This window comes from Alternaria triticimaculans (genome assembly GCF_023758025.1).
Source record: "Alternaria triticimaculans strain BMP 0046 chromosome Unknown scaffold_5, whole genome shotgun sequence".
NCBI classification, from domain to species: domain Eukaryota; kingdom Fungi; phylum Ascomycota; class Dothideomycetes; order Pleosporales; family Pleosporaceae; genus Alternaria; species Alternaria triticimaculans.
The window spans coordinates 1,360,013-1,387,124 of NW_026055962.1; the positions used below are offsets into that span (position 1 = coordinate 1,360,013).

The 27,112-nt window shown below is 54.2% G+C and overlaps 12 protein-coding genes across 12 annotated transcripts; 6 read left to right on the plus strand and 6 right to left on the minus strand.

Annotated features, from left to right (window-relative positions):
- Positions 1-53: 53 nt before the first annotated feature.
- On the plus strand, positions 54-1,205 carry J4E78_004779 (uncharacterized protein; the record flags this gene model as incomplete). The annotated part of the gene is made up of 1 exon (XM_049365406.1): positions 54-1,205. One exon carries the CDS (start codon positions 54-56, stop codon positions 1,203-1,205), a length of 1,152 nt encoding a protein of 383 aa, XP_049223207.1.
- Positions 1,206-1,281: 76 nt separating this feature from the next.
- On the minus strand, positions 1,282-2,754 carry J4E78_004780 (uncharacterized protein; the record flags this gene model as incomplete). Its single annotated transcript, XM_049365407.1, has 2 exons — positions 1,282-1,539; positions 1,594-2,754. The coding sequence occupies 2 exons, from the start codon at positions 2,752-2,754 to the stop codon at positions 1,282-1,284; spliced, it is 1,419 nt and encodes a 472-aa protein (XP_049223208.1).
- A 427-nt stretch (positions 2,755-3,181) lies between these two features.
- On the minus strand, positions 3,182-3,634 carry J4E78_004781 (uncharacterized protein; the record flags this gene model as incomplete). The annotated part of the gene is made up of 2 exons (XM_049365408.1): positions 3,182-3,270; positions 3,409-3,634. 2 exons carry the CDS (start codon positions 3,632-3,634, stop codon positions 3,182-3,184), a joined length of 315 nt encoding a protein of 104 aa, XP_049223209.1.
- A 1,363-nt stretch (positions 3,635-4,997) lies between these two features.
- On the minus strand, positions 4,998-7,029 carry J4E78_004782 (uncharacterized protein; the record flags this gene model as incomplete). Its single annotated transcript, XM_049365409.1, has 2 exons — positions 4,998-5,507; positions 5,638-7,029. The coding sequence occupies 2 exons, from the start codon at positions 7,027-7,029 to the stop codon at positions 4,998-5,000; spliced, it is 1,902 nt and encodes a 633-aa protein (XP_049223210.1).
- Positions 7,030-9,017: 1,988 nt separating this feature from the next.
- On the plus strand, positions 9,018-10,866 carry J4E78_004783 (uncharacterized protein; the record flags this gene model as incomplete). Its single annotated transcript, XM_049365410.1, has 2 exons — positions 9,018-9,679; positions 9,789-10,866. 2 exons carry the CDS (start codon positions 9,018-9,020, stop codon positions 10,864-10,866), a joined length of 1,740 nt encoding a protein of 579 aa, XP_049223211.1.
- A 765-nt stretch (positions 10,867-11,631) lies between these two features.
- On the plus strand, positions 11,632-13,533 carry J4E78_004784 (uncharacterized protein; the record flags this gene model as incomplete). Its single annotated transcript, XM_049365411.1, has 5 exons — positions 11,632-11,751; positions 11,804-12,086; positions 12,138-12,268; positions 12,314-12,967; positions 13,018-13,533. 5 exons carry the CDS (start codon positions 11,632-11,634, stop codon positions 13,531-13,533), a joined length of 1,704 nt encoding a protein of 567 aa, XP_049223212.1.
- Positions 13,534-13,826: 293 nt separating this feature from the next.
- On the minus strand, positions 13,827-14,209 carry J4E78_004785 (uncharacterized protein; the record flags this gene model as incomplete). Its single annotated transcript, XM_049365412.1, has 2 exons — positions 13,827-14,124; positions 14,169-14,209. The coding sequence occupies 2 exons, from the start codon at positions 14,207-14,209 to the stop codon at positions 13,827-13,829; spliced, it is 339 nt and encodes a 112-aa protein (XP_049223213.1).
- Positions 14,210-15,952: 1,743 nt separating this feature from the next.
- On the plus strand, positions 15,953-17,733 carry J4E78_004786 (uncharacterized protein; the record flags this gene model as incomplete). Its single annotated transcript, XM_049365413.1, has 4 exons — positions 15,953-16,520; positions 16,572-17,215; positions 17,267-17,506; positions 17,557-17,733. The coding sequence occupies 4 exons, from the start codon at positions 15,953-15,955 to the stop codon at positions 17,731-17,733; spliced, it is 1,629 nt and encodes a 542-aa protein (XP_049223214.1).
- Positions 17,734-18,628: 895 nt separating this feature from the next.
- J4E78_004787 (uncharacterized protein) lies at positions 18,629-20,125 on the plus strand (the record flags this gene model as incomplete). The annotated part of the gene is made up of 5 exons (XM_049365414.1): positions 18,629-18,635; positions 18,710-18,725; positions 18,915-19,132; positions 19,184-19,261; positions 19,317-20,125. 5 exons carry the CDS (start codon positions 18,629-18,631, stop codon positions 20,123-20,125), a joined length of 1,128 nt encoding a protein of 375 aa, XP_049223215.1.
- Positions 20,126-20,596: 471 nt separating this feature from the next.
- Positions 20,597-21,025, minus strand: VMA21 (vacuolar ATPase assembly integral membrane protein vma21; the record flags this gene model as incomplete). Its single annotated transcript, XM_049365415.1, has 3 exons — positions 20,597-20,730; positions 20,777-20,868; positions 20,928-21,025. 3 exons carry the CDS (start codon positions 21,023-21,025, stop codon positions 20,597-20,599), a joined length of 324 nt encoding a protein of 107 aa, XP_049223216.1.
- Positions 21,026-21,467: 442 nt separating this feature from the next.
- On the plus strand, positions 21,468-24,983 carry J4E78_004789 (uncharacterized protein; the record flags this gene model as incomplete). Its single annotated transcript, XM_049365416.1, has 1 exon — positions 21,468-24,983. The coding sequence occupies one exon, from the start codon at positions 21,468-21,470 to the stop codon at positions 24,981-24,983; it is 3,516 nt and encodes a 1,171-aa protein (XP_049223217.1).
- A 296-nt stretch (positions 24,984-25,279) lies between these two features.
- J4E78_004790 (uncharacterized protein) lies at positions 25,280-26,924 on the minus strand (the record flags this gene model as incomplete). The annotated part of the gene is made up of 2 exons (XM_049365417.1): positions 25,280-26,632; positions 26,688-26,924. The coding sequence occupies 2 exons, from the start codon at positions 26,922-26,924 to the stop codon at positions 25,280-25,282; spliced, it is 1,590 nt and encodes a 529-aa protein (XP_049223218.1).
- Positions 26,925-27,112: the final 188 nt, after the last annotated feature.

Sequence of the window (27,112 nt, forward strand, 5' to 3'; positions counted from 1 at the left end):
CTTCTTCTTCTTGTTCGCACATACATACATAGCTCACACCCAGTAGCAATAAGATGTTCGGACATCCAAGCTACGCGCCCATCTCCATCCCTTCGCCATCCCCTTCCACTCGTTCTAAAGCCATGTACGCACCTCCACGATTTTTGACTGGCAAGTTCTTCATCTGGCTCTGTCTTTTCCTCATCGGCTTCCCCATCCTCCTCTGGAACCACCCCAACTTAGAGAACCTCTCCGTTCCATATGCCCGACCCCAACCGCGACCCATCGCCCAATTCGTTGCCCACGGCGACTCGAAATGCCTACCAGAAGTCTCGGCTGAACTCATCGAAGCAGCGACTGCGAAACGCGCTACTTGTCGGAAGTACTCACCTTTCGCGACGGGGCGGGCGCGCATTGCGACTGTCACAGCGCATTTCGGTAAACCCCAGGAACACTATCAGAGAGCGCTTAAGACGCATCTTCAGCATGCGCTGGTGCACGGCACGGAGGTTAGAGTGATGTGCGATCCGATTGTAGATGATCTGTGGAACAAACCCGCTTTCATCCTCAACCTACTCATGCGAGAGATGTTGAAGCCAGAAAAGGAGCGGTTGGAATGGATACAATGGGTTGATCGAGACACCATCATCCTCGATCAATGCCGTCCGATATCGAGTTTTCTCCCACCAGAGAAAGCGCGCTTCGGGTCCTGGTGGCGCCGCGACGACAGCGAAACAACATCAGCACCAGCAAATACAACAAACCTCCTCGTAACGCGCGACTGGAACGGTCTCAACAACGGCATCTTCCTCCTCCGCGTCAACGCCTGGGCCATCGAGCTCTTCACCGCCATCCTCGCATTCCGCCACTACAAACCGGAGATCGACCTCCCCTTCACAGAGCAATCTGCCATGGAAGAGGTGCTCAAAACAGAGCAATTTAGAGACCAAGCGAGATATGTGACGCAGCACTGGTTCAACGGGTATGAAGAGGAGGGCACGCAGAAGTTTCTGGAGAGGGAGGATGTGGAGGGGTTGAATGAACGGGATGTGAGGAGGGGGGATTACCTTGTTCATTTTGCGGGGAGGGGGAACAGGGGCACTTTGTTGATGGCGTGGAGTGGCATGTTGGAGGGGGCGGGGGATGTATGGGAGGAGGGTAGGGTGCAAAGAGATGTTTCGGGTGAGGTCGCGGAGTTTTGGAGGGATCTTGGGTATGGAGTATGATGGCGTGTTTGGTCAGCTAGCTCTTTTGTTTGTTCAGAAATCCTCTCATTCCAATTGTATTATATACCCTTGCAATTCAATAGTAGCTTGAGCTTGGTGCATAGTCCGCTTTTGTGCCTGGGAATGCGCCGGCAGGAGGGTTGCGGTCGTCCTCGTCCGCGCTGTCGTCTTCGTTTCCTTCGAAAGCCTCGCTTGGATCCGGTGGCGCCCGCATGCGGATCAGAGCGTCTTCGTCGAGCGCGGGGACGATGAACATCTTGGTGGTGTGATACTCGCGTCCAGAGGGCATGCTTGCTAGCAATGGCTCTGAGGGAGGTACTATTTGAATGCCAACCTGGTATAGTCAGTTAATCATGCGCAATGAACCAGCGAAGGCGGGTATACATACAGTGTCGTTCTGTTTCTCCCACTTCTTCAACAACATATCGACGATTCGTCCTTCTTCAAACTTGCCCGCATCAGTACCCCAGTCCACACCTTTTTCGATCTTGCGATCTTCCCTCTTCTCCTGCCATTCTTTCTTCAGTTTGGAGAAACCTGACGACTTCTTCTCTTCTTCCGCACCCAGCGATGCAAACCCCAGCTCTTTCTTTGCGCCTCGTAGCCACGCGATACCTTCGCCTGTTTTACCACCGCCTTCAGCATCGCAGGCAAGGAACCGACACGCCTTGCCTTTGGCGGTCCGCCTCAGATCATCCACATATTTCAGCAGATCGTCATTGATCTTGGAAGACCGCCCCAACATAGCCTGGGCTTTCGCAGCGTGTTCTGAAGAAGCAAGGCACAGTCGAGCGAAGAGATGCGCGCGGACCTTGGGTATATCAACGCCCCGGAACATCCAGTCTTTGTTCTGCTTGTTCCGGTCTTCTATCACGACAGCTGGGTATGGATCGTCTTTCAGGACGGTGATGAGTGTAGCTTCAGCCATAGTGAGCTCCGCCAACGCTCCAAGCACAGCCGCGGATATGTCTATAGCCGCGGGCTGTGAGTTGTACTGCCCTGCGCGGTTCACCAAGTATGTATGTATGGAGTTTGCTTCGAGAAAGTGCTTCATAGCAGCACCTATTGCGGTCGCGCGTTGTTCGGGCGTGGGTACGGTCGCATTGTAGAGGGTGTGGAGCTGTGCTCGAGCCTGGAGGCTGTATACGTATGCGAGTGTTGAGAGAGTATAGCAGAGCTCGCTTTCAAGACTCTTGAGCTTCACTCTTGCTGGCTCGCGGCCCGGTATCGAAGAGCCCAGCGTCGAGCGCCATTCTACTTCCAGCTCCTTGACCAAGACCAGGTCGATCTCTTCGCCGGCGCAGCTTGCACCACTCAGTCCCGCATCGAGGGCGAACAGATATGGTATGTAGTCGTTGAGGGCGGATGTTACGGTGGAGAGGTTCGAGGCCTGTGAGGCAGGCGGTATGCGCTTGTGTCGCTTGAGTACGTCTCGAAGGACGCCTCGCGCAGTGGTCGCGCAGTTCGGCAGGGACGGGTGGGTGCTGCTGTTGAAGTATTCAGTGAAGGATATGCTGGAAGTAGTTGGTAGGACGAAGGGGAAAGGCATCGTGTTGACTATTGACTGTTGCTGGTCGGAGCGGTCGCTGACGCAGGTACGCGGTGGTAGCGGGGTTGGGGAGCTAGCCTTGGCCTCATCATATCAAGAGCCTGGGTAGCCACAAAGCGTCCGGGACACGCGCCTGGAACAGAAGACCTAGAAATTTGAGGTTTCACGTCAGTGGAAAAAGAAAACATGCGAACTGTACCACTGCAATAGTAAACTGGTTCCAATAATTCGTGCTACATCGGTCTCTCCTCCGACATGTATATGTACAATTTCGCCAGTACGAGAGAATTGGTGCGTTTCTTCAGCATACGCTTGCCGAACGCCATAAACACTTGTCTTCGTCTGGTGGTGTCTCCCGCTGCGTGTCGTGTATGGTCTGCCCGTTGTCCGTCCTTCATGCAAGCGATCACCGCTGTTGGCGGGCCGCTTATCGCTTCAACGCATCGTCGACGTAGTTTTGTTGGGCAAAGAGGTATCCCTTGACCTTTGCGTCCTTGAGGAGCTCGAAGTAACGCTCTGTTCAGCCTGTGTTAGCCTTCACTCTTTCATGGCGTACATCCCCAGACGGCCTTGTACCGCTGCAACCAGCCCCAAACTCGACCTCTTTTCCTTCTGCGTGCATCCTTCTAGCCTGCGGAATAGAGAAACACCTACCTCGCAAATGTCCACACTTCTCCAAGTGGTTGACCCCCTCCCTCCGGTAGCACTTGCCCATCTCGTCCCTCACCAACCTCGCCATCATGCTCCTCACCCACTGCTCCCTGATGATAGCATCTTGCGCGCCCTTGAGCGCAGTGTTGTCCTCGTAGTCGACACCGTCAAAGGTTGGCGCAACCTTGGGCTTTTTGGCAAGGAAGAGTTCGGACTCTGGGGTCGGCATTGCAGCGGCGGGGAGTGCGTTCGGGGGTAGCGGTCGTGTATATGGTTTCCGAGGACTCCGTCGAGTGGTTTAGAGACGTGCGACGGGGCAATTGGCGGTGTTGCGAGGTGTCGTGGTCGTGATCGTTGGTGAGCTTTGAAAGGGCCGAGCTGCGATTGGCGGCAGTGCACGTGATGCTGCATCACCACCAGCGCCTTCCAAGACCGCGCAGGACCACTCTCAGTTTTCGGCATGGTATTATTTCTTTCCTCTTTTAGGTACAATAAACCCATGTTCATGTCATACCATCTTTATCCTCCTTCTTTACCCCGATCCCACCACCCACCCATCGCAACACCCCAACCCGCACCCGTCTGCTGATTTCCATCACTTTGCAACTTCACATCTCCTTGATACTTCACATGCCATCTCGCAGGATCAAATCTGATCTCCTTCATGGAAGAGTACAACAGTCGTAGTCTTTCTTCTCTCTCTTGTTCACAAAGTGGGCACATGCGCTCGAGCCGGACAGTGTGCAGGGGATGTACACGACCTTCTTCGCAAGCCGGCTGGGTATCCTTGTCCTCTAGAGCTGGAGGATGCGGCGGCGAAGTCCTGGTTCTTGAACTAGTAGTAGGTGTGTGTGACGAGGGAGTTCTACCATCTGCGTTTGGAGTCAGGAGAACGTCGGTAGTTGACAGAAGATCTGTATGATATGTCTTGTTATGGTCTGCTTGTACAGCAGAGTGTAAATTCTGCGAAGTATCTCCGTACGTGGTTGTTTTGTCTGTTCTTTCGGTGGAGTCATCGTCTGGCACCAACGTCATTTGTGAGTCTCTGCCCTTGCGACTGCTCCCCGACGAACCCTCGCCTCCGGTAGCTAGATCCTCATGCTGCGTTGATGGCAATCTTGACTTCTTTTCGCTCTTCGTCTGCGCATTCTTACAGTGCCTAACCGGCGTCTCTGAAAAAGTTGAGTGACCGCAGCCAACAAAGATGTAAAGTCGATAGTAGCACATTGCGTTGACGTTGACAACAGACTCTGTCTGGGAACATGGGGCTTTGTTTAAGATGTTGGTGTAGTGAGTGGTGATTGCTCGCTGAACACGCTGTTATGAAACGTGTACCAGTAATGCTTTGTCTACTTCACCGCGAACGAGTCTAATTTCGTATTGACAAAGACTCACCGGAGGGTCAGACCCTGAGAGCAAACGGGAGTGTGAGTAAGAGCACACTATGACGGGAACGCACTGACACTTCTGTGGGCCTACACGGCTGTTATATTACAATTTTACATACAGTGGTATCTTGAACGAAATTTTGAAGGATGCTGACACGAACACCTACGCTATGCTTGATGCTACAAGGAATCGTTGAGAATTCATCAAACCGCTGTCTCCTTCTCCTTCGCGACATCAGGATTGCTTGCCTGTGCCTCAGGGTCGAGCGGTAATGACCCCTTGCTAGCCCTCTTCCTCCGCCTCTCTGCGCGCTCGGCTTCCCTCTCGAGCCTCTTTGCCTTTTCTACCTCGATTCCAGTCTTGGTCTCTTCGTGCTGTTTGTCGAGCTTGTTACGCGTGATCAAGAGGCTGACTGCGAGACCCACAACAGCAAATGCGACGTAGAGTATCCACATGGTGCTCAGCGAGTCTGCGAATGCCTTTCGCGCAACAGACTTTTGCTCATCGGGGAGGGACTGAATAAGCCCGACGTTGGCACCGGCGGAACCTCCACCGAACCTCGACGCAGTTTCGGGACCGAGCGCAGCGGCCAGTTGAGACTGCTTCGACTTCATCTCGTTGTTGAAGATGACCCCACCTACAACGACCGAGATGGCGCTACCAAGGTTCCGAGTAAAGCCGAATGTTGCAGTCGCAGTAGCGATGTCGCGTTTCTGGGAGCATGTCAGCATCGGTAGACTAACGAATGGCAACTATGGTTGCTCTACCGCAACCCCGCCTCTAGTGTCATGTGTAATGATCACGCGTGCAGGCGCCAAAAAAGAAACTTTTGATGGAACTTACCGGTACGAGACTCTGAAGTGCAATGAGCGGTGATTGAAAGTTTGGACCAACACCAATTCCAGCAATGATCTGATAGACGATGATCTTGGCCCAAGAGCTATTGACGTCAAAGTCGATGAAAAGTCCAAAGCCCAGTGTCATCATAATCATGCCAAACCAGATCATAGGTAGATACTGCCCGGTTTTCTTGATGAAGATACCAGTAAAAGCTGAGAGGAATGAGAGTGAGACTGCAGTAGGCAGTAGATACACTCCCGAAAGAATAGGTGTTGCGCCAAGCACAGCCTGGAAGTAAAGTGGGAGGAAGTAGTTGCCGCTGATGAAGACGAAGGAGTGGAAGAAGCAGGTAGCCAATGCAGCCAAGTTCGATCGCTTCGAGAAGAGATCGAGGGGCATGAGAGGATACGGTGCTACCCGCCACTCAATGGCGAAGAAGATGCCAATGACTACGGCTCCGAAGATGATGAGACACAGCACTGTGGCAGAATCCCAAGGATGTGAGATGCCTCCGAATTCCAGGCCGAGGAGCAGCATAATGACTCCACCGACCATGGCGAGCGAACCCAGCCAATCAACAGCTTTGAGACCTTCACGGAGCGGAGTCTTTGGTGTCTTGACATCGAGGAAGAATAGGAGGATGAGAAATGCGACTCCATCAAAAGGTAGGTTTATGTAGAAGCACCATCTCCACGAGACCTTTTGCGTGAAGAGCCCTCCGACAACAGGTCCTAGGGAACTCGCCAAGGCCCATACACCACCGATGATTCCAAAGTATGCGCCTCGGTCCCGCACAGAGAATAGGTCTGATATGGTAATGTTGACCAATGTGATGAGACCTCCACCACCGATACCCTGTATCACTCTTGCAGCGATCAACATGTCCATGTTGACAGCCACGCCTGCAAGGAGGGAACCGACGAAGAAGATGGCGTTTGTGAGCAACAGGATGGGCTTTCGTCCGAAGATATCAGAGATCTTGCCCCAGATTGGCGTGGCTGCTGACTGTGCGATGAGGTACGCCGAGCCTATCCATGTATATCCCGAAGCGCTGTTGAACTCTGCCGAAATCGTGGGTAGGGCGGTCGTGACGATGGTAATATCCAGAGCGACGAGTAGAACCGCCACAGCCAGAGAGAGCATGATCAAGAAGATCTGTAGCTTCGTTCTCTGAGGGAATTCATCTTGCGCACCAGGTGCGCCCGGTGCAACAGCGACGCCATTCACTCCAGTAGCGCCCTCTTCTACAGCCTTCTCTCCATTTTGTGTTGTTCCGTCTCTCTCGGTGAGACTGACATCGGTCGAAGAAGTCGTAATATCGTGACGTGCGTTCGGCGCGTTCGAGTCGAGGTGTGAGTCCCCAGCTGGGGCTGGCGCATCGTGTGTTGCGCTCATATTATAAATGCTAAGGAATGACTAGTATAAAGGTTACGTGTGACGCGACGGTGACATGTTATAAAGGCGCACAAAAGGCTGAGTGCAAAACTGAGTGCAAAACGTTTGCGACAGGCGATGACACAAACTGGGTCGCTTTCGCGCCTCTCGGGGCTCTCGAACACCGACGCGAGATGCGTCATGGCGCTACATACTGCGCTGAGATCGATCGCACGAGCTGGATCATTCCCGTTCTGCATTTTACCGGAAATAAATCCCAGGGGCTGCTGCAGTTCGCAGATAGCATAAATGCTCGCGAGATTGCTGTGCGAGACGATGTGCGACTGATAAAGCCCCTTTGACGTTCGTGGTCGTTGGAGAGGCGCGGCTTGGCCCTGCAAACTGATGAACCGTCCATGACGAGGCTACTGCTGTGCGACGTTGCACAGACTGACCAAGTCTGCCACGCCGTTGGGGAACGCATGGCTTATCTTCGGGTTGCTACAAATGGTATTTCCATTATCGATGTGTGGTTGAGTGCCATGCGGCTGGAGCAGCGGCTTTGACGCAGTGCCACTGAACAGCCGGGGGCAAAGACATGATTGCAAATGCCGTGGAGAGAGAGGCTGGCAGGAGTACGACTGTACTTTAACATGTTGTGTTGCTGATGTTCACACCAAGGCCCTAACCAGATGATTCCTTTTGAACCCCGACTCATCCCCACTGTAATACCCGTGGGTAGTTTGTTCTTCGCTTCTTCGCGCGCTCTAGGGTGAGCTATGATTAGCAAGGCGAGGGCTAGCAGAAGACCATTTCATGGTTGCACGCAGCACGGAGCTTGCGAAGGAGTTTGGTCCTGATACGAAACGTACTAAAGTCGTCTGCAGCCCTTTATTTTGTTAAAACTATGGCATCTGGCAAGGCGAGCAGTTTAAATCGCGCTTTAGTATGGGGGAAAATCCTTGATCCACGCGAAATGTGTGTCTTGACCAAGATTTAAGTGCTTTTGGCTCGTCGTGCTTTCTGAGCGGTCTGGAGGTCGACCAAGAAGATATCAAGGCAAGATTGAAGTGTTGAAGTTCGATCGATGAGCAGCGCGTCATTCTCCACAAAATCCCCAGGCGCCGAGAGAGGAAGCGCATGTGGAGGAGCAGGTGTTTGGACGAGAAGCATGGATGGTTTTCGTCATACTGCTGTATGCTGAGCATCGGTGAAGTGATGGAGCAGAGGCATCGTGTTGAGAGGCTAAGTGAAGGCTAAGTTAACCTGCATCTGAGTGGGGGGTGCATCGCAGTGCATGGCTTTGGCGTTCGCCGTCAACGTCGTTGGAGCCAGGGGAAACGAGCGTGAGCACACATGCGCAGCTGGCTCTTAAGGTTCTCAAGGTTCTCCGCAGTTCACTTTCGGCGCTGCTGAGGTGCAGCAACGGCCGGCGCATCTCGGAAATGAGGCAGCCCCCGGCACGGTGTCGCGACAGGATGTGAAAGGCGCCTCCACGCGAGGGTGCTAGCGACGGTCTAGACTACACATGCTTCTGTTGGGCATCTGCAGGCTGATCACCGAAAGGCCTTCTGCAGCTACCCCGTAGGTGCAGCGAAGCGTGCTTGGAGGGCAAACGGATGCGCAGCGGCAGAGCGGTCGGTCCTTTGTGGCTTGAAGGCGAGGGGTGACGTGAAAGGCTGGACGGGACCCCAGAGTAGCCCTGGTGTGAGGGTGCAGGGGCGCCTCTTCAGGTTTCCAGAGTTCGTGGCTAGGCCAGTGCCGCTACTCCGCTTCGTGGTTCTGTCTCGACAATCTCCGCACCTCCCACTGCTCAACAGCTGCCTCTACATCCGCCGTTGCGTCGTCAGCCCGATTCCTGGCCACGCTCCACTGCACCTCCGTCCCCGCACGCCCATACATACCAAGTCACGACCGCATGTCTACGCCGAACAATCTGAGATTTTCCCTCGCCGCCGCCGGGCCCACGCTGTGATAGATATTGAGGCATTGACCCGCACCCGCCCGGTATGACGGCCATGCTGTCGCTCCCGCGAGACAACCCGCCCTTCCAGCGCTCGCCCTCGTCCGCGTCCCTCGCCTACGACACCTACACGCCCATCCGCAAGAACCAGTACTCGCTGCCCGACCTGCGCTCGCCGTCGCTGAGCGGCTCCTCGCGCACCTCGTCCATGCACTCGACGCCCTCCAGCAGCGTCTCGCTCGATCCCAAGTCAGACGAGTCGAGCAGCGAAGACGATGGCCTGGCGTTTCCCAATTACAGCTCGGCGCGGCAGTACAGAAAGGGAAAGGGTGTTGCAAAGGGCAAGGGCATCAGTCACGGCGTCACGCCCATCGACATGGCCTCGTTGAAGCCTGCATCCTCAGCCATGCGCCCGGGCTCGCTGCCTTCACCGTCGCCTACTGAAGGCTTCTCCTCCGATACTCCCATGACCACGCCAGACCCCATGCCCATGTCCGAAGACGACACGGCCGTGCGCAAGGAGCCCTCACACCACGTCGACTACCTCTCGTACGAGTGGCGCGAAGAGGATATCTGGTCGTCGTGGCGGCACATCGTCGAGCACCGCAGCGTCTACGGCGAGCGCTCCAGGCTCGAAAATGCCTCGTGGCGAACGTGGGCCAAGGCCCAGTTTAAGCTCAAGACCATCTCGCCCGAGACATTGAATTGGTGAGTCCCGAATATTTCGATCTGCAGCCACGGCAGGGGTGTCGATCACCCCCATCCGTGCACCATCTTGCAGATTTTTAACTCTTGGGCACTGCTAACGAATCACCAGGCTCAAAGACGTTGACGTGACCTGGCTGTACGGGCCCATGCAGCCTGCCTCAAATCGCTTCTGCTCGCAGCAGAATTCGGAGCCAGCCAGCCGCCTGTCCAAGACGAACTCGTTCGTCAATGGCGTCAAGAAGCCAATCCTCAAGAAGCGCAGCATGTCCGAGGCCATGCTGCAAAAGTCGCTGTCGTCGTCGTCACTGCTGCAACAAGCGGCCGAGTCGGTGCAGGCCCAGCAAACAACCGGTGTGACGCTGGAGTTGCGACGGCCCCGACCAATCATCGGCCGTGTAACCCCCGACTTCCCCACATCTTCCACATTGTCCCGAGGCCTGCTTTGGGAAGGCACGGACTACTTCTCCTCAAAGTCCACCTCCGGACTGCACACTCCCGATCACGGGGAGAAGCGGCACATCCGCTTCGACGACAAGGTCGAGCAATGTATCGCCGTCGAGTGCAAAGACGCCGACGATGAGGAGGATGACTGCAACCACAACCCCTGGGCCAAGTACCAGGAAGCGGATTCTTCGTCGGACGAGGGCGTCGTCATGATGAAGCGGTCGCGTCGGAAGAAGCCTCTTTCACGGACTGCCTCGTCCGTCAGCATCAGCACGGACAACAAGACCATTGCTAAGCTTCCATCGACGACGCTCAAGTACCGGACAGACTCTCCCGACGTCCCCGAGACGCAGCAACATCACTCCCTCGCCATGTGGAAGTCGCGCAGCGGACTCTCTCCGTCGCCGTCCTCCGAGACCCTGAAGCCGTCCAATCCATCACGAAATTTCCTGCTGGAAGAGGACGACGAAGAGAGTGAGGAGTTCCTCAAGCCCTCTAGCGCTTACGGCTCAAAAAGGGCCGGCACTCCCACTGCTTCGGATCCGTACTCATTGCGCCGGAGTGGGTCGTCAGCCTCACTGGAAAGCGGCGCACTACGAAGAACACCATCCGGCATGTTCATGCCATTTGAAGGCGACGAAGAAGAGCCTTTACCACCCACTCTCATCGGCAGAGTTGTTGACACCGTAAATACTGCACGCGACATAGGCCATGTTATATGGAATGCGGCATGGAGTAATTAGAACTTTGACTTTAGCGTATGGCGTTCGCGGCTTTGTACTACTTGCGGGATGGACTTGGGAACAGGTAGCATACATACGCAGACCACATCTTACGACCTGGCTAGGCGGCGGAGTTTTGGGAATACCTACACTGAAGCGCCGTTGGCTGCATGCATTGGTGTGACTATGGATATAGCTCACCCACAATCGATACCACATACGTTCAATGACAGTACTACTGGGTGATGCAGTGTGTTTTGTTGGTCGTACAGCGCACGAGCGTGATGGATGCGAGTTTATTGTGCACAACGTGGCCTGTTTGAAGTATCTCCTCACGATGCGAAAAGCAGCCTGAACTGTATTCCTTATCTTGGGTCCTTTGGATTCGGGGTTGACGTGTGGAGAACACGTTTGTTCTTCGAGAGGTCTGCACTAGCGCCGCGGACACAGAATCCTGGCAAGAGCGACTGTGAGGGAGCACCTGGGAAGGTCCCTGGATTAATAGCACTTCTTGACCACTTGATAGTAATTGCATGCAATGAAGTCTTAAGTGAAAGTGTATCAGATCTGGCCAGCTGGCGTGAAAGCCATTCGAGAAGCATCCATAACCCTGGAGCATAACCGTGCATGGGTCGCGGCGCTAGTGGGGAGCTCCAAGGGCCCGCTTCCTGCCACATTTCACTAAGGTGGCCTTTCTGTGTACTGGGCATTTAACTGTCACCTTGCCCCAACGTTGATTCCGTGAACTCTTCTCCTCCACTTCAACCCTCAACCAAGGCAAGCACAATGCGTTTTGCAATTGGCGCCACCGTTGCGCTCGCTGCCGCCGTTGTGCGCGCAGACGACGCCAGCTCCTCCGAGTCAGCGTCTTCTTCCTCGACCACGGTCGCAAAGCCGACCTTTACTGTACGTCTCTGAATCATACACATAGCCGAGGCTCTCTCTAACACTCGTATAGCCCACAAAACTCAAGGCACCTTTCCTCGAGCAGTTCACCGACGACTGGGAGTCCCGATGGAACCCCTCACACGCGAAGAAGGACGTCAAGGCTGATGACGAGGAATGGGCATACGTTGGCACTTGGTCCGTTGAGGAGCCTTCCGTACTGAAGGGTATGGAGGGTGACAAGGGACTGGTCATCAAGGACAAGGCGGCTCACCATGCCATCTCTGCCAAGTTCCCCAAGGCCATTGACAACAAGGATGACACCCTTGTTGTTCAGTATGAAGTCAAGCTTCAGGGTAGGTTTTCCAGCCAAATTTGGGATATCACGTTATTCTAACAACGGACAGATGGCCTCGAGTGCGGTGGTGCGTACATGAAGCTCCTTCAGGACAACGCAGCCCTCCACGCTGAGGAGTTCTCCAACGCTTCTCCCTACATCATCATGTTCGGACCCGACAAGTGCGGTGCTACCAACAAGGTACGGTGCTTCTCTCAATATAGCCAATTACGCTGACATTTCTAGGTTCACTTCATCTTCCGCCACAAGAACCCCAAGACCGGCGAGTACGAGGAGAAGCACCTCAAGAACCCTCCCATGGCTCGTATCGTCAAGACCACCAGTCTCTACACTCTCATTGTCAAGCCCGACCAGAGCTTCGAGATGAAGATCGACGGCGAGTCCGTTCGCAACGGAACCCTCCTGGAGGACTTCACTCCCTCCGTCAACCCCGCTGAGGAGATTGACGACCCCAACGACACAAAGCCTGAAGACTGGGTTGACGAGGCCCGCATCGCTGACCCTGAGGCTACCAAGCCCGAGGACTGGGATGAGGATGCGCCGTTCGAGATTGTCGACGAGGAGGCTACCAAGCCTGAAGACTGGCTTGAGGATGAGCCCACCACCATCCCCGACCCCGAGGCTGAGAAGCCCGAAGACTGGGATGACGAGGAGGATGGTGACTGGGTTCCTCCCACCGTTCCCAACCCTAAGTGTGACGAGGTCTCTGGCTGCGGCAAGTGGGAGCCTCCTATGAAGAAGAACCCTGCCTACAAGGGCAAGTGGACCGCTCCCTTCATCGACAACCCGGCTTACAAGGGCGTCTGGGCCCCCAAGAAGATCGCCAACCCTGACTACTTCGAGGACAAGACCCCTGCCAACTTTGAGCCCATCGGTGCTGTAAGTTGACCCTATCTTGATTTCACGGACTCTTTGCTAATATGCCGTAGATTGGTTTCGAAATCTGGACCATGCAGAAGGACATTCTCTTCGACAACATCTACATTGGCCACTCCATCGACGACGCTGAGAAGCTCAAGGCTGAGACCTTCGATCTCAAGCACCCCGCTGAGAAGGCTGACGAGGAGGCCAACAAGCCCAAGCCCAAGGACACACCCAAGTCGCCCTCTGACCTCGTCTTCAAGGATGACCCAGTCCTTTACGTCAAGGAGAAGGTGGCCCTCTTCCTCGAGATCGCCAAGCGCGACCCCGTTGAGGCTGCCAAGTTCGTCCCTGAGGTCGCTGGTGGTATTGGTGTTATCGCTGTCACCATCTTCGCTATCCTTGCGTCCGTTCTTCTCGGCTCCGGTGCCGCTCCTTCCAAGGAGCAGGTCAAGGCCCAGGCAAACAAGGCCAAGAAGTCCGCTGTTGACGCCAAGGACAAGGCCGCCGAGGCCGTCGCTACTGGATCTGAGAAGGCTCAGGCTGAGATCAACAAGCGTACCACTCGCTCAAACGCTTCATAGAAAGTATTGACTGTTGAGTGAAAGGAGTAGTACCCTGTTGGGAGATACAGAGTACGAGGAACAGACTACCGAAAAGTGTGGTTCAGAGGGCATTTCTTCGCCCCTCCCCGATTGGATTCCTGATTTGCAGTTACACATCATTTCGAGGTTCTCGGCGCTATGATTATGTATTGAGGCTTTGTTCCTGAAAATGGGATGTGCAGCGCCCCGGGTCACAGGCTGGGAGATAGGGAGTGTAGAAACATATGTTCAGATTTCATCGATAAGCCTATGACTTGTTTGGATGTGTGCTGTTACTCGGCTTCTTCTCGTGTCTCTTCTTCTCGCACGCTTAATTTGCCTTTGTCCCTGACGTCCAATTCCTCGTCGCCTGTATCGGCAAGATCCTCGCCATTACTGCCATCGGACATCTCTGAGTAGCTATCGGGGTCCTCTTCGTCGCTAGACAAGATTGCCTGCGGTTCATCCAGTACATAGTAATCTTCAGTCTCGTCAATCTCGTCAATCTCGTCAATCTCGTCAATCTCGTCAATCTCGTCATCTTCCGCGTCTTCTACCTCCGACAAGCAGCGTATGCCTCCTCGTACTTCTCTTCGCGGGACAGGTCAGTCACGGCGTGGAACCTATCGGCATACAGCTCATCAAGCGGGTTGAGGGGCGGCATAGTCGCAGACATTGTCGACGTTCTGGTAATGGCGTGGTGCAGGTGGAGGAATAACCGTTAGAGTAGATATCCATCCAATCGACACTTACTTTGCGTTCGACCGAGTCCCAGTTTATTCTAGCGTCTCCGCTATGCACATGTGCCCCGCAAAATGTAATGCGAAATTGACAACCCGGATGTGTTCCCGTATCCGTCGGACCAACCATGGAGTTGAAGCGCCATCACGAAGAGAGACGGTTGCACCCGACGTGAGCAATCATTTGCGCGATGCATCCTTACGAGCTGTACTAGTATCGATATCTTGTAGACTGCCCATATCGATGAGCGTCAACTACATACCTAGGTACTCCCAAGCCAGCCCAGAGGCGTCGGCAACAAGAGAGGCGCCAGCGACAAGGCACTGTGAAGTCAGAAAACGTTTGTGACTCGGACAGTGTTCACGAAGAAGAGGTCTTCGTGCAGCACTCCGCAAAGGGAGAGAGTTCTATATCGTATTCACATACTGGTACCATGCGCGAGGTCTCAGACGATCACGATGTTCGCAACCTCCACAACAGTGTGAACCACGACAAGTTCATTGTCCGGCGCGCCGAGCTACAACGCCTCGAGAATCCGCCTTTCGGTCCGGCAGATTCTTCCAGCTCATCAGACTCGTCAGGCATTTCCGGAAGCTCTGATTCAGGTGGGGAGAAACGTTGCTTGGATCACCACAGAGACAATAGTGAAGCCACCTGGGTGGGCATGAAGAAGGCCGGCACGATCGTCGCTGAGTTCGCAAGGGTGCCCAGGTAGGCCATGTCAAGACATATGGCACCAAACGGAACAAACATGAAATCATTGGCAAGAACGGTCACAGTCTAGGCACCGTTGTCGCTCGCAATTACACCTCTGTGTTGGACCGTGTCTGCTTTTGGAACGAACCTAAGACTCGCTCCATGGTCAAAAGGCAGTCTGCAGCAACGACATCCACGACAGTAACATCCGTAGAGATACCAGATCAGATATGACTTCGAGCCTGCACGCGGAGCAAGACGCCGCGGAGCATGGCGCTCAATTGTCTACTGCTTTCACCAAGGAATCCTTGCTGTGTAGCGGCAACAGCTGCAGGAATGACCCAATCTAGTCTATGTATCGCGGACTTCTAGATACCAACATCGGAATGTTCTGCGACCCTACCTAGGTAGTTATGGGAGACATGACTTGAAGGTGCTGGATAACGTTTGGGCAATGGACAAAGGTGTATGCACTTCTATGAGGAAGGTACGGCTTCGTAAGGCTCTTGGCCACATTTTGTAAGTAACGACATGGATTTAAAGATACACTCTCCAACTCGACAGCCATATGAAATGTCAAGATGTGTGTATCAGTGTATGTGAAAGTGGGGCGGTTGATGACATAAACGCTGCACACGCCGCGGAGGAGCGACTTACCGACCTCGGGAGCTGGTTATCGACGGATGCGCACCTGGCATTGCGGGGAGAGTTCGGCTGTACACGCTGCTGCTATGAAAGGCAACCCGGATTCACTTTCCCTATAGCCGCAAGTGCCGGTTGGTTACTACGTGGTTTCTTCTTTGATTGGGTTCAATCTCCATTGCTTGATCCTGCAGAAGACTTGTTCCACTTCAATTGCATCTTCCAAGGTTGCGTTGAGCTTACCTTGCTCCCGATCATGTTCTCTCGTCGCGCGCTTTCACGCCTCCCAACATTGAGTGCTCGCTCGCCTGTCGCGCGCGCGGCCCCTCTCTGTACGAGAATGTCGTCGCCAGTCAGCCAAAGTAAAGTCGCCGCACGGCGGCTGCATGCCACGGCGCAGCACCTGAAGCCCGCATCGTCAGCGGCCCAGTCGTACCCCATGGACCACGAGCCAATCCAATCGCCCGCGGACACACCAAACTTCCTCGACAACAAGTTCGTGGCATCGAAAGCAACACAATGGATAGATCTACATGACCCCGCGACCAACAACCTGGTTACACGCGTGCCGCAGAGCACAGACGAGGAGCTCAAGGCCGCGGTGGACAGCGCTGAGAAGGCCTTCAAGCCATGGAAAGAGACCAGCTTGCTTCACAGGCAGCAGATTCTTTTCAAATACACACACTTGATTCGCGAGAACTGGGACCGTTTGGCTGCTAGCATCACACTGGAACAGGGCAAGACATTTGGAGACGCGCGTGGTGATGTGCTCCGTGGCTTGCAGGTTGCGGAAACCGCATGCGGTATCACAACACAAATGACTGGCGAAGTCCTCGAGGTCGCCAAGGACATGGAGACACGCAGCTACAGAGAACCATTGGGTGTTGTAGCTGCCATTTGCCCTTTCAGTAAGTGCACGACTGGCGGTAAATGAGGTTTGTGCTAATGTGCTACCCCAGACTTCCCCGCTATGATTCCCCTCTGGACCATTCCCATCGCTGCTGTTACCGGTAACACTGTCGTTATCAAGCCCTCGGAACGCGACCCCGGCGCTTGCATGATCCTTGCCGAGCTTGCGGAGAAGGCTGGATTCCCCGCTGGTGTGATTAACATTGTACACGGTTCAGCCAAGACAGTTGACTTCATCATCGACGAGCCCCGCATCAAGGCGATAAGCTTCGTCGGTAGCAACAAGGCTGGAGAATACATCTACTCGCGCGCATCGGCCCAGGGCAAGCGTGTTCAGGCTAACTTGGGCGCAAAGAACCACGCTGCTGTCCTTCCCGACTGCAACAAGAACCATGCTCTGAACGCGATTGCCGGTGCTGCCTTTGGTGCTGCTGGCCAGCGATGCATGGCTTTGAGCACTCTGGTCATGATCGGCGAGACCAAGGAATGGGTTCCTGAGATTGCTGAGCGCGCAAAGGAACTGTCGATGAACGGCGGCTTCGAGGAGGGCGCCGATCTTGGTCCCGTCATCAGCCCTCAGTCCAAGAAGAGGATTGAAGACCTTATTGCGAGCGCCGAGGAAGAGGGTGCGACTATCCTACTCGATGGACGTGGCCAGAAGCCTCCTTCCGACAAGTACGCCAACGGCAACTGGGTAAGTCTTGCTGATATGTGAGAATGATCGCATACTGACTGGGCTGATCAGGTCGGTCCTACCATCATCGCCAACGTCAAGCCACACATGAAGTGCTACACCGAGGAAATCTTCGGCCCTGTCCTTGTCTGCCTAAACGTCGAGACCATCGACGAGGCTATCGACATGATCAACGCAAACGAGTACGGTAACGGTACCGCCATCTTCACTCGCTCAGGTGCCACTGCCGGCAAATTCCAGCGTGAGATTGAAGCCGGTCAGGTTGGTATCAATGTGCCCATCCCCGTACCTGTAAGTTTCCTTCGGAACCAAACGCAATGAATGAAGGCTAACATCACCAGCTCCCCATGTTCTCCTTCACTGGTAACAAGAAGTCGGTCGCAGGCGGCGGTGCAAACACTTTCTACGGAAAGCCAGGTCTCCAATTCTACACACAACAGAAGACAGTAACAAGTCTTTGGAGGAGTGAAGATGCGGTCGCGACGAAGGCGTCGGTCAATATGCCTACACACAGCTAGTGGGGGGACGTGAAAAAGGATTAAGCATATGTAATGGATATGATGAGCATATAGCACTCATGAACGAATAAATGATGGCTAGCGCGCAAGGGTCATGTTCACGGGGAGCAAAGTGATGCAAGCCCACCCGAGTTAACAGTGGGAATCTTGGCGCGTTGGAAACGTCGGCAAAGCCGCGCCGTGCCTCGCCGTGCCTATCAAAGTGCTTGACGTATTTTAGGTGACGATAATGGTATCCACCGCCCGCGCATAACCCATGTCGCGATCTTCCATGGCTTTTGTTAAAGATGGGATTTGACACACGTGAACAGCGGCAAAATGCAAGCTGTCCATGTTTGTCAGAGATTCTGCAAGAGTCCGGCTACGCGGCTAGATTTCTGCTGGTTGCTGGATTGAAGGGACGCCTCAGCCACTAGTCTGCATGGTGTACCATAGATAGCATTTGCGGGATGCACGACGAAGATCAAAGGTGCTGCGACAGCAGTGCAGGTGCCGTGATAGCCAGATTGTGCTGTGCTGCGCAATCAACAGGTGGTGGTTCTCTTGGATGTAATTGAGATGGTGAATTGAGTTTCGCGGTGGCTGGCGTGGAGGTGCGGGTGAGAAGATAGCGTCCGCTTCCGGAAGTAAACTATTGACGCTGTCTAAATTTGCCAGCTAACGGGAGATACGAGGGGCGTTTGGGTTGAACTAGTAGGCTGTGCAGTGAGACTTGACCCTCCGTTGTCTCACAGATGAACGGACGGTCGCGGTGGAGTGGGAGTATCATTGTAGAGTAAGGCTGGGAGAAGTGGACGGCAGAGCGATAAGAGTAGATAGACACCCTTGCTCGGTACTTTTGTTTCAGAGTGGGTGATGGTGATATTCCCCAACCGTTTAGTCTGGTCGTGGCTTGATGACGAGTCGCGTCTCGGCGTCGAAGAGTGAATGGACCGCGCGTCACTACCTAGGTACGTTGCCTTACTACGCAGCCTAGACTTGGTCCGCCTTTCGTGTGTTAACACCCAGTTTCCATAGCTCTACCGTCACGCATTCTTGATCCTTCATCAATTTGCTTCTGCGACATCTCTCGTCTCAGTTACTACGATACGCCGCACGCTCCACTTGCTCACCACGCGCCACATTACAGCTCCAGCTCCACCGAATTACCCGGCTCGCACGACTCGTTAGACGCTCCGCAGAAAAAACTGGGTATCGCCCATCGTTGCAAGAATGGAGCAAGCGGCACAGCAGCCATCGCGCCCGCGCGGTCTCAGCTTCCACAGCAACAAGAGCAACAAGAGCCGCGAGACTCCCGCGTCGCCCAAAAGCCCGACCAAGCACCAGCGCAAATACTCTGACCACTACGACCCAAACTCAAAGGCGAACCCCAACGCCGCCATGAACGAACAGCAGCCCAGTATGCCGTCGTGTGCACCCTGTCTATCTTATCGTGGCTAACCTGCCCCAGTCGCCGAAGCCCTCACCAAGCCCACTCTCGCCTCTCTCCGCTCCTTCAACCATACCGACTCAGCCGGTAATCCTATTGGTAAGTCAAGTCGTGTCGTCAGCGCTCTGTACACTCGTCATCTAACCAGTACCAGCCGATCCCGATCTCTCCAACCCCACGCGCTCGCGATGGGAGCGACCACTCGACACGATCCGCTCCTTCGAGGCTGCCATTGATGGTGAATACCGACGCCGCGCGCAGTCAATGCGCGCCGACCAGACCGACGTCATGAGCTACGCGAGCCGACGGAGCAGCTACTATGGCGGCGGCGGCGGCGGCGGATACAACGACCAGAACCGCTTCTCGTCCGTCAGCGGCTACTTTCCGCAAAGACAGACGCAGCGCGACAGCTATGTCGATGGCTACGGCAACGGCGGGCCTGTTGGCGCACAGCCACAACGCATGCGATACGGCAACCGCATGCAGTCCGACCCGGGCTGGAACAACAGACAGAGCGCCCATGGTGGTGTCTACCCCATGAACGGCTACCAACAGTCGCGCGACACCGTCAACACCAACGGCTCAAACGGTAGCCACAGCGACGGTCCCTACTCCAACGACCACAGCAACAGCGAGAACAGCTCCATCGAACGCGGCATGCCCGTGCAACCGCCACAACAGGACATGGGTGCACAGTACGGATTTAATGGATTCGGAAGGGGTCCCATCATGGAGGAGTACGCACAGGGGTCGGGTAACTACTCACAAGGACCACCGCAACCGCCCGCCCACGCCATGCCACCACCGCCCCCGAGGCACTCCACACAGGCAGCGCCGATCAAACTCGGTGGTGGTGGACCGCCTGCTACCGAGAACACAAGACCAGCTATGCTTTCGAAGAAGAGCAGCGATGCTGGCGAGAAGCGCAAGAGCTGGTTTAAGAGACGGTTCAGCAAAGACTAAGCCACGAGCGATGATGGGGAGGAAGATGGCGACTAGCTATAACGAACGGCGCTCCTGGGAATCCATTCGACAACGAGAGGCGCGAGCTTGCCATGATGATGAATGAATATCTTCACCATGGGGCTCTGGAGTCCTCTGGTCGAATCACTGTTGCGCGAGCCTGCGTATACAGCATGTTGGCGTTACTGTGGCGTTTTAGGAATGTGGAAAGGGTATATACCGCGATTGTCACTCCTTGTAGTTTTGAAATGTGCTGCTACAGTAGAAGTTTGCTCCTTGAGCCGGCTGGTAATGTGGTAATCATAATGGTTGATGAGTAATTCGTCTTTGATCTTATTGTTTCAAGTGATGTATGATTCAGTCACTATCATTACCACGCATAGTCCGCAAGAACATGTGTTGGCGACTTTACACTGTCGAGCCGATCCTTCCAGCATGCATCGATACCCCAGTCATCTCCACGAGCAAGCCCTACAACTTCTTCTTGGACTTCTCTGCTTCTTCTCGCATCTCCTCCTGATCATCTTTGAATGCCATGATGACATATGCGATCAAGACCACGTTCGCCATAAGTGCTGCCAGACCACCCGCCCATGTTGCGTTGCCTGGGTAGAGTCAGTGCCAATTCCAAACCTCTCATGAACAACTTACCCTTGAAGACAAAGTTGACTGTGAAGAAGTATGTGCCAATTGGCAGTGTGATCATGGCAAATGTGAAGCTCATCAACTTCCAAATCACCGATCTGTTGCCATTGTCAGCCATTGCACTATACCCATCATGTCCAGCATAAAAGCGACTCACGATGGCACCGCTGGCGAGGTGTTGGACGGCTCGGGAGCAGCCTTTCCATCATAGTCTAGAGACGACTTCTGCTCGTTTACGGTTCTTCTAGTCGTCATACTGCAGATGGGGCCTGTATGTCGTGGTGTTCTGGCTCGTGAGGAAGCGACGGACCAGGCCCTCAGCCGAATTCAGCAACGTAATAGGCTCTCAGAATGGTCCAAGCTCAATATCTTTACGCGTAGTAAAGTGGTTTTAACGCGTTGTGTTTGGTGATCCGCGTCGCCAGGCAAACCCTTCCCAGGCTCCTTCCTGCCTACGCTCTGTGGGTGTTTTAGCATACCCGTTGCTTTGTCCACTTCGCCTTTGTTAGTGCGCTTGGCCGTTGTTCTCTGCGTCTTCTCTTTGCGCTGCTCTACTTCTTCCGCCCGCGAACGAAGCGGCGAAATCGACTACGGCATCCACTACCACGACGGCATCCTTACTCTGCTCAACCCGCTGCCATAGTGCAGTCGCACAATGTACCGCCGCGATCCCATACTGTCGTCTTCTCCGCCCCCGATGGCACCGCGCGCCTCTCCGCACAGCGACGACGAGCGCGATACCTACGTCACGCAGCCTACGCAAATCCTCGGGGAGCGCTCGCCTTTCTTTGCGGCGCCGTCTGATACCACGCAGCCCACGCTCATAGTCACGCCGCGCGCGCACCCAGTCCAAGCCACGGCTTCTTCGTCGCAATTACAAGTCCCGCGTTCGTCACCCGCCCCTCAGCGCGACTCGTCCCCTGTCATGTCGCCGCCGTCGCAGTCGCAACGCCCATACGGGGGCTACAGCAACCCAATGGCACCGCCTGGCACAGGCTTCTTTCCCCCACAAGCAGTCCGCAAACCAGTCGTCGACCTTACCTCGGACGACCCACCTGTTGAGCGCGACCCAGACGAGGACGAGTCGGAGTATAGGTCCAATATACCCTTGTCAAAGATTGAGATGGCATCCATGACATCGAGGATCGAAGAGACACCGCAGAAGCCGACTTGGGATCTTTCGAGTTATAAGTACGGCAGCGACCAGTCGCGTAAACGACCAGCGGAACGATTCGAGTCGAGTACACCACCTAAGCGACAGAAACCTATGCAGCCGCAAGGGGGGCCTTCACGCGCTATACCTATAGACTTGACCGAAGACAAGGAGATGACCATGGAGGACATCCATGACTTGAGCACGTATACCAAAGTCAAGCGATTACAAGCTATATACCCCAACCGCTCTGTCAAGCAAATACACGATGCTCTGACAAAGCGAAAGGGCAACTTCAACGACGCTTCCGAGTATCTGGCGGAACAGGAGTCCGAGGATGAGCTGCTGCGGTCTCCTCCTCGCCCAGGAGTCGCACGTACAGCATCAAATCCAGTTGTAAAGAAGACGGCACAGCGAGGTCTTAAGCAGCCTGTACAGTCGCTGCAGAACAAGTACTCGAAGTTAGGCGCGACTCAGAATAGCCCAGTCACGATCGACAGCCCTGAGAAGGAGCCAGCGAAACCAAAACGTCGACTGAAGAGCGGAAAGGACCGCAAGAAAGCCGTCTTCTCGCCCTCCCCCGAACCCGCACCCGTACGACCGCAACAGAAAACAAAGAAGGAGGCGGCAATCGTTGTCTCCTCTGACGAGGACGAGGGTATTGCTGCGGATCTCATGATCGACGACGATTCGGAAGCAGGTGGCTCGGTAGTGGAGAACAGCTTTGACGATAGTAAATTGTTGAACCTCTTCAACACTTGTACAGTGGAGGAGTTGATCGACTTATCCAGTCACAAAGAAGAGGACATCAAGGAGATCTTCAAGCACCGCCCATTCAAGTCTCTCGATGCTATTCGCAAGGTCCATGTGGATCTCACGCCAGTAGAGAAGGGCAAGAAGAAGTCTCGCAAGCCACGTATAACAACCGGACAGCGACTTGTGGAATCTACCGAGGCCATGTGGAATGCATACAACACCATCGACTCGGTCGTTCAGCAATGTGAGGCTCTGGGCAAGCCGATGGTTGCGGGCATGGCAAAATGGGGCATTGATATCTTTGGTGCTTCCACAGAGGATGGAGTCGAGATTACAAGTCTCGATGATGTTAGCGACACGAACTCTTCTCGCGACTCAGGTTATCATACCCCTCGGAGCCCGAATGGTAGCGACACGGAGCCTAACAGCATACGAAAAGCGGTCACTCGTACGAAGCTTTTGACACAGCCCGCGATCATGAACGACGACATTGAACTCAAGGATTACCAGGTTGTAGGTCTTAATTGGCTGAACTTACTTTGGAAGACCAAAACCTCTGGTATCCTGGCCGACGATATGGGTCTGGGAAAGACATGCCAGATCATCGCTTTTCTGTCACACCTCAAAGAAGAAGGCGTCGGAAAGCCTGCGCTTATCGTTGTGCCTGGATCTACACTAGAGAACTGGTGTCGTGAGTTTGAGCGCTTCTCCAACACGATCAACTTCACGCCCTACTATGGATCACAGGCGGAGCGGTTCTCTCACCAGGAGAGCATTCTCCAAAACATCCGCCAGGGAACGTGCGATGTTATCATCACGACATATGACCTTACCTTTAGAAAGGACGACTCTTCGTTCTTGAGAAAGTGCAGACCTGAGATCTGTATCTTTGACGAAGGGCATATGCTCAAAAACGCCAACACGATCCGGTACAAGAGCTTGATGAAGATTCCTACGACTTGCAGAATCTTGTTGACAGGAACGCCACTTCAAAACAGTCTTCAGGAGCTCATGTCAATTTTGGGTTTCCTCATGCCGCAGGTTTTCTATGGCGACCAGCAGGAGGAGGTTCAGGAGATGCTGCAGATTTTGTTCAAGCACAAAGCCAAGACTATGGAGAGCGACTCGCATAGCTCACTGCTTTCTGCTCAGCGTATCCAACGCGCTCGTACGATGCTGACACCGTTTATCCTCCGACGAAAGAAGGCTCAAGTGCTCAAGCATCTACCAAAGAAGACGTCCCGTGTCGAGTACTGCAATCTTACCGATACGCAAAAGACGCTTTACAACGAGCAGTTGGCCAAGCAGCGCAAGATCCTTGAAGACCGAGCAGCAGGTATACCCGTCAAGGACCATGCCAACGTTATGATGAAGCTGCGACAAGCCGCCATCCACCCCCTACTCTTCCGCCACCGGTACAACGACGACAAGATCCGGAAGATGTCAAAGGCGTGTCTCAAAGAAGACATGTTCGCCGAAAGCAGCCCCGACATCATCTACGAAGAACTCCAGCTATACCAAGACTACCAATGCCACCAGCTCGCCTCCAAGTACCGCGCGCTGAAGAAATTTGAGCTCCAAGACCAGGAATGGATGGACTCTGGCAAAGTCGCCGCGCTCCTCGCTTTGCTGAAAAAGTATAAAGAGAACGGCGACCGCGCTCTGGTCTTCTCCCAATTCACGTCCGTCATGGACATTCTCGGCTGGGTCTTTGACGACCACGACATCAACTTCATGCGCATGGACGGCTCCACACCGATCCAAGAACGCCAATCCCTCATGGACGTCTTCTACCAGGACGAATCCATCCAACTCTTCATGATCAGCACCAAGAGCGGTGGCGCAGGTATCAATCTGGCCTGCGCAAACAAAGTCATCATCTTCGACTCAAGCTTCAACCCCCAGGATGACATCCAAGCGGAGAACCGCGCGCATCGCGTTGGTCAGACGAGGGAGGTCGAAGTCGTCAGACTAGTCACCAAGGGAACAGTCGAAGAGCAGATCTACGCGCTCGGTGTAAGTAAACTGGAATTGGACAAGATGGTCCAAGGTGAAGAGAGTGAGGAGGGCGCCAAAGGCAAGGGTAAAGCGAAGAAGAAGGACGAGGTGGCTGGTGCGGCTGATAGTCTGAGTAAAGCGGAGGAGGCGGGTATTGCGGCTGTGGAGAAGATGATGATGGCGCAGCTTAGTGCGCCGGAGTCTGCAGAGGTGGAGAAGACGGCTGAGGCTGTGAGTGGTGAGGGGGATGTCAAAGAGCAGTTTTTGAATGGCTTGAAGAAGGCGGGTTTGGATGTTGCTGCCTGATTCTATTCCAGCCGGCACATAATGGATGGAGTGGAGTGTGCGAGGTGTTGTTGGCACAGATTCCAGACGGCCTTTGTCATTCAGAGGGTTATAGATGTTTTTCTAGTTGGTTAGATATGGTCTTTTCTGTACTGCATATGCAGAGTCAGCATCCAGCGATGGCGTTGAAATGATGCGATTTAGCTGCACATGCAATATTATGGCATTTGCCCAAACTTGAATTATGTACTACTATCTTGTACTTGAAACTATATACAGCGCCTGCTCCTAATATCCACACATGCTCTCCGTTCTCTCTAATCCTTCACACTCACTCCAGCTTTACTCGCGTCCTTGGCAGATTGCTTTTGCGTCTTTGGTGTTTCTTCTTCTTCCTCTGAGCTCTCTTCGTCATCATCTTCGTCGCTGTCTTCCTCTTCTGAACTCTCCTCTGCTTCGGCTTCTTTCTTGGCCTGTGTTGCGGGTTTCCCTTTTGTAGCCAATGGTGCGGGTTTCTTGTCCTCTTCGCTGTCCTCCTCCTCACTCTCTTCTTCCTCGTCGCTATCCTCCTCTTCTTCACTGCTCGCTTCGGTCGCTGCAGTCGTTTTTGCTGGGGCTTTCGCTGCTGCTGGTTTATCCGCATCGGCATCCTCTTCTTCGGAGCTCTCCTCCTCGGACTCTTCTTCCTCGCTATCTTCATCCTCATCGTCATTCTCTTCGTCTTCCTTCTTCGTCGAGCTTATCGGTCCAGCGCTAAGCGCAGGGTTCTTCGCATCGTCGTGCATGGACGGAGGCGCATGTACGGGCTTTTGTAGATCGGAGAGCTTGGGAATGCCCGGTTTCGCGGCAGCCTTGGTATCTTTTGTGGTCTTCGACTTGGTGTCTTTGCTCTTTGTGTCTTTGCTGCTTGAGGGTTTCGACGACTTTGACTTTGCGACAGGCTTTCCGAGACCGAAGAGTCCTCCTGTTGCGGGTTTTCTTGTAGACTTTGACTTTGCATCTTTTGAGGATGTGGTAGTCTTTGCCTTGGAGTCTTTCGCCTTGGAGTCCTTTGCTTTCGCGTCTTTCGCGTCCTTTGCCTTGGTGTCCTTCGCCTTTGTGTCTTTGCTCGTGCTTGGTGTAGCGGCTTTCGCGTCTTTCGTGCTCTTCGCATCTTTCGTCGTTGTGGTCGAGGCAGCGGGCTTAGCCTCGGCTTTGGCGGTCGAAGAAGCAGCCTTTGTATCTTTGGTCGCAGTCTCAGTCGCGGTCGGTGTAGCAGGCGTCGCAAGCTTCGGCGTGTCGGGTAATGGGACAGATTTGGGTGAAAGAATGCTGCTAGGGTCTTCCTTCGTAGGGCTCTTCTTCGACGTCGCTGAGGTCGGTGTGTTCGTCTTCTCAGCCAGCAATGGGTTCGTCGTCTTGATGTTGCTTGGCGTAGGCTTCATCGACGCGGCCTTCTTCGCAGCTTCCGCGCCTAGCTCACGGAGCGCCAGGTTTGTCTCTGGACTGGGTATGATGACATTCTCCTTCTTCGCAGCTGCGCTTGTGGATGAGAAGGAGGAGGTGGTCGTAGCTGGCGCAGCCATGGGCGGTGGGCCGGGCTTCGCAGGAAAGGGCGTGAAGGCTGCCGTGACGCCCAGCGCTTCTCGAATCTCGTCGTACTCGTTCCATTCTTCGATCTCTGTGATGCCCTGCAAGACACATATTAGCGTCAGTTCCTAGCTACGCGCTTTTTCCTATACCTACACCCAGAACATATCCCTCTTTGACTATCAACGGTAGCTTCTTCCCGCTTGCTCTCCGCTGGAACAGCTTCTTTGCGAGCTCATCTGTCGCCGTGTCCACTCCCTTGAAAGGGATCTTGTTCGCCCTTAGGATTGTTTCGATTCGAGACGTGGCAGTGACAATGTGAGAGGACCCGGCGGTCAGCGAGGTAAAGAGGTATATCGTCGGGTCGTTGTCGTAGACGCTGAGTTCGGCCATGACTGAGGCTCGGTCGGGAGTCGCGCGGGGTACGGAGGATAGCTGTGCTGTGCCCTCGTCACGGTGGCGAAAGAGGCAGAAAGGATAGGAAGGCAAGCCGGCGTATATTGCGGAGGTTTTATAGGCCTCGAGACGACGACGTGTAGCGATTGTAGTTTCATAAGTCCACGGGTTTCATAACACGGCCC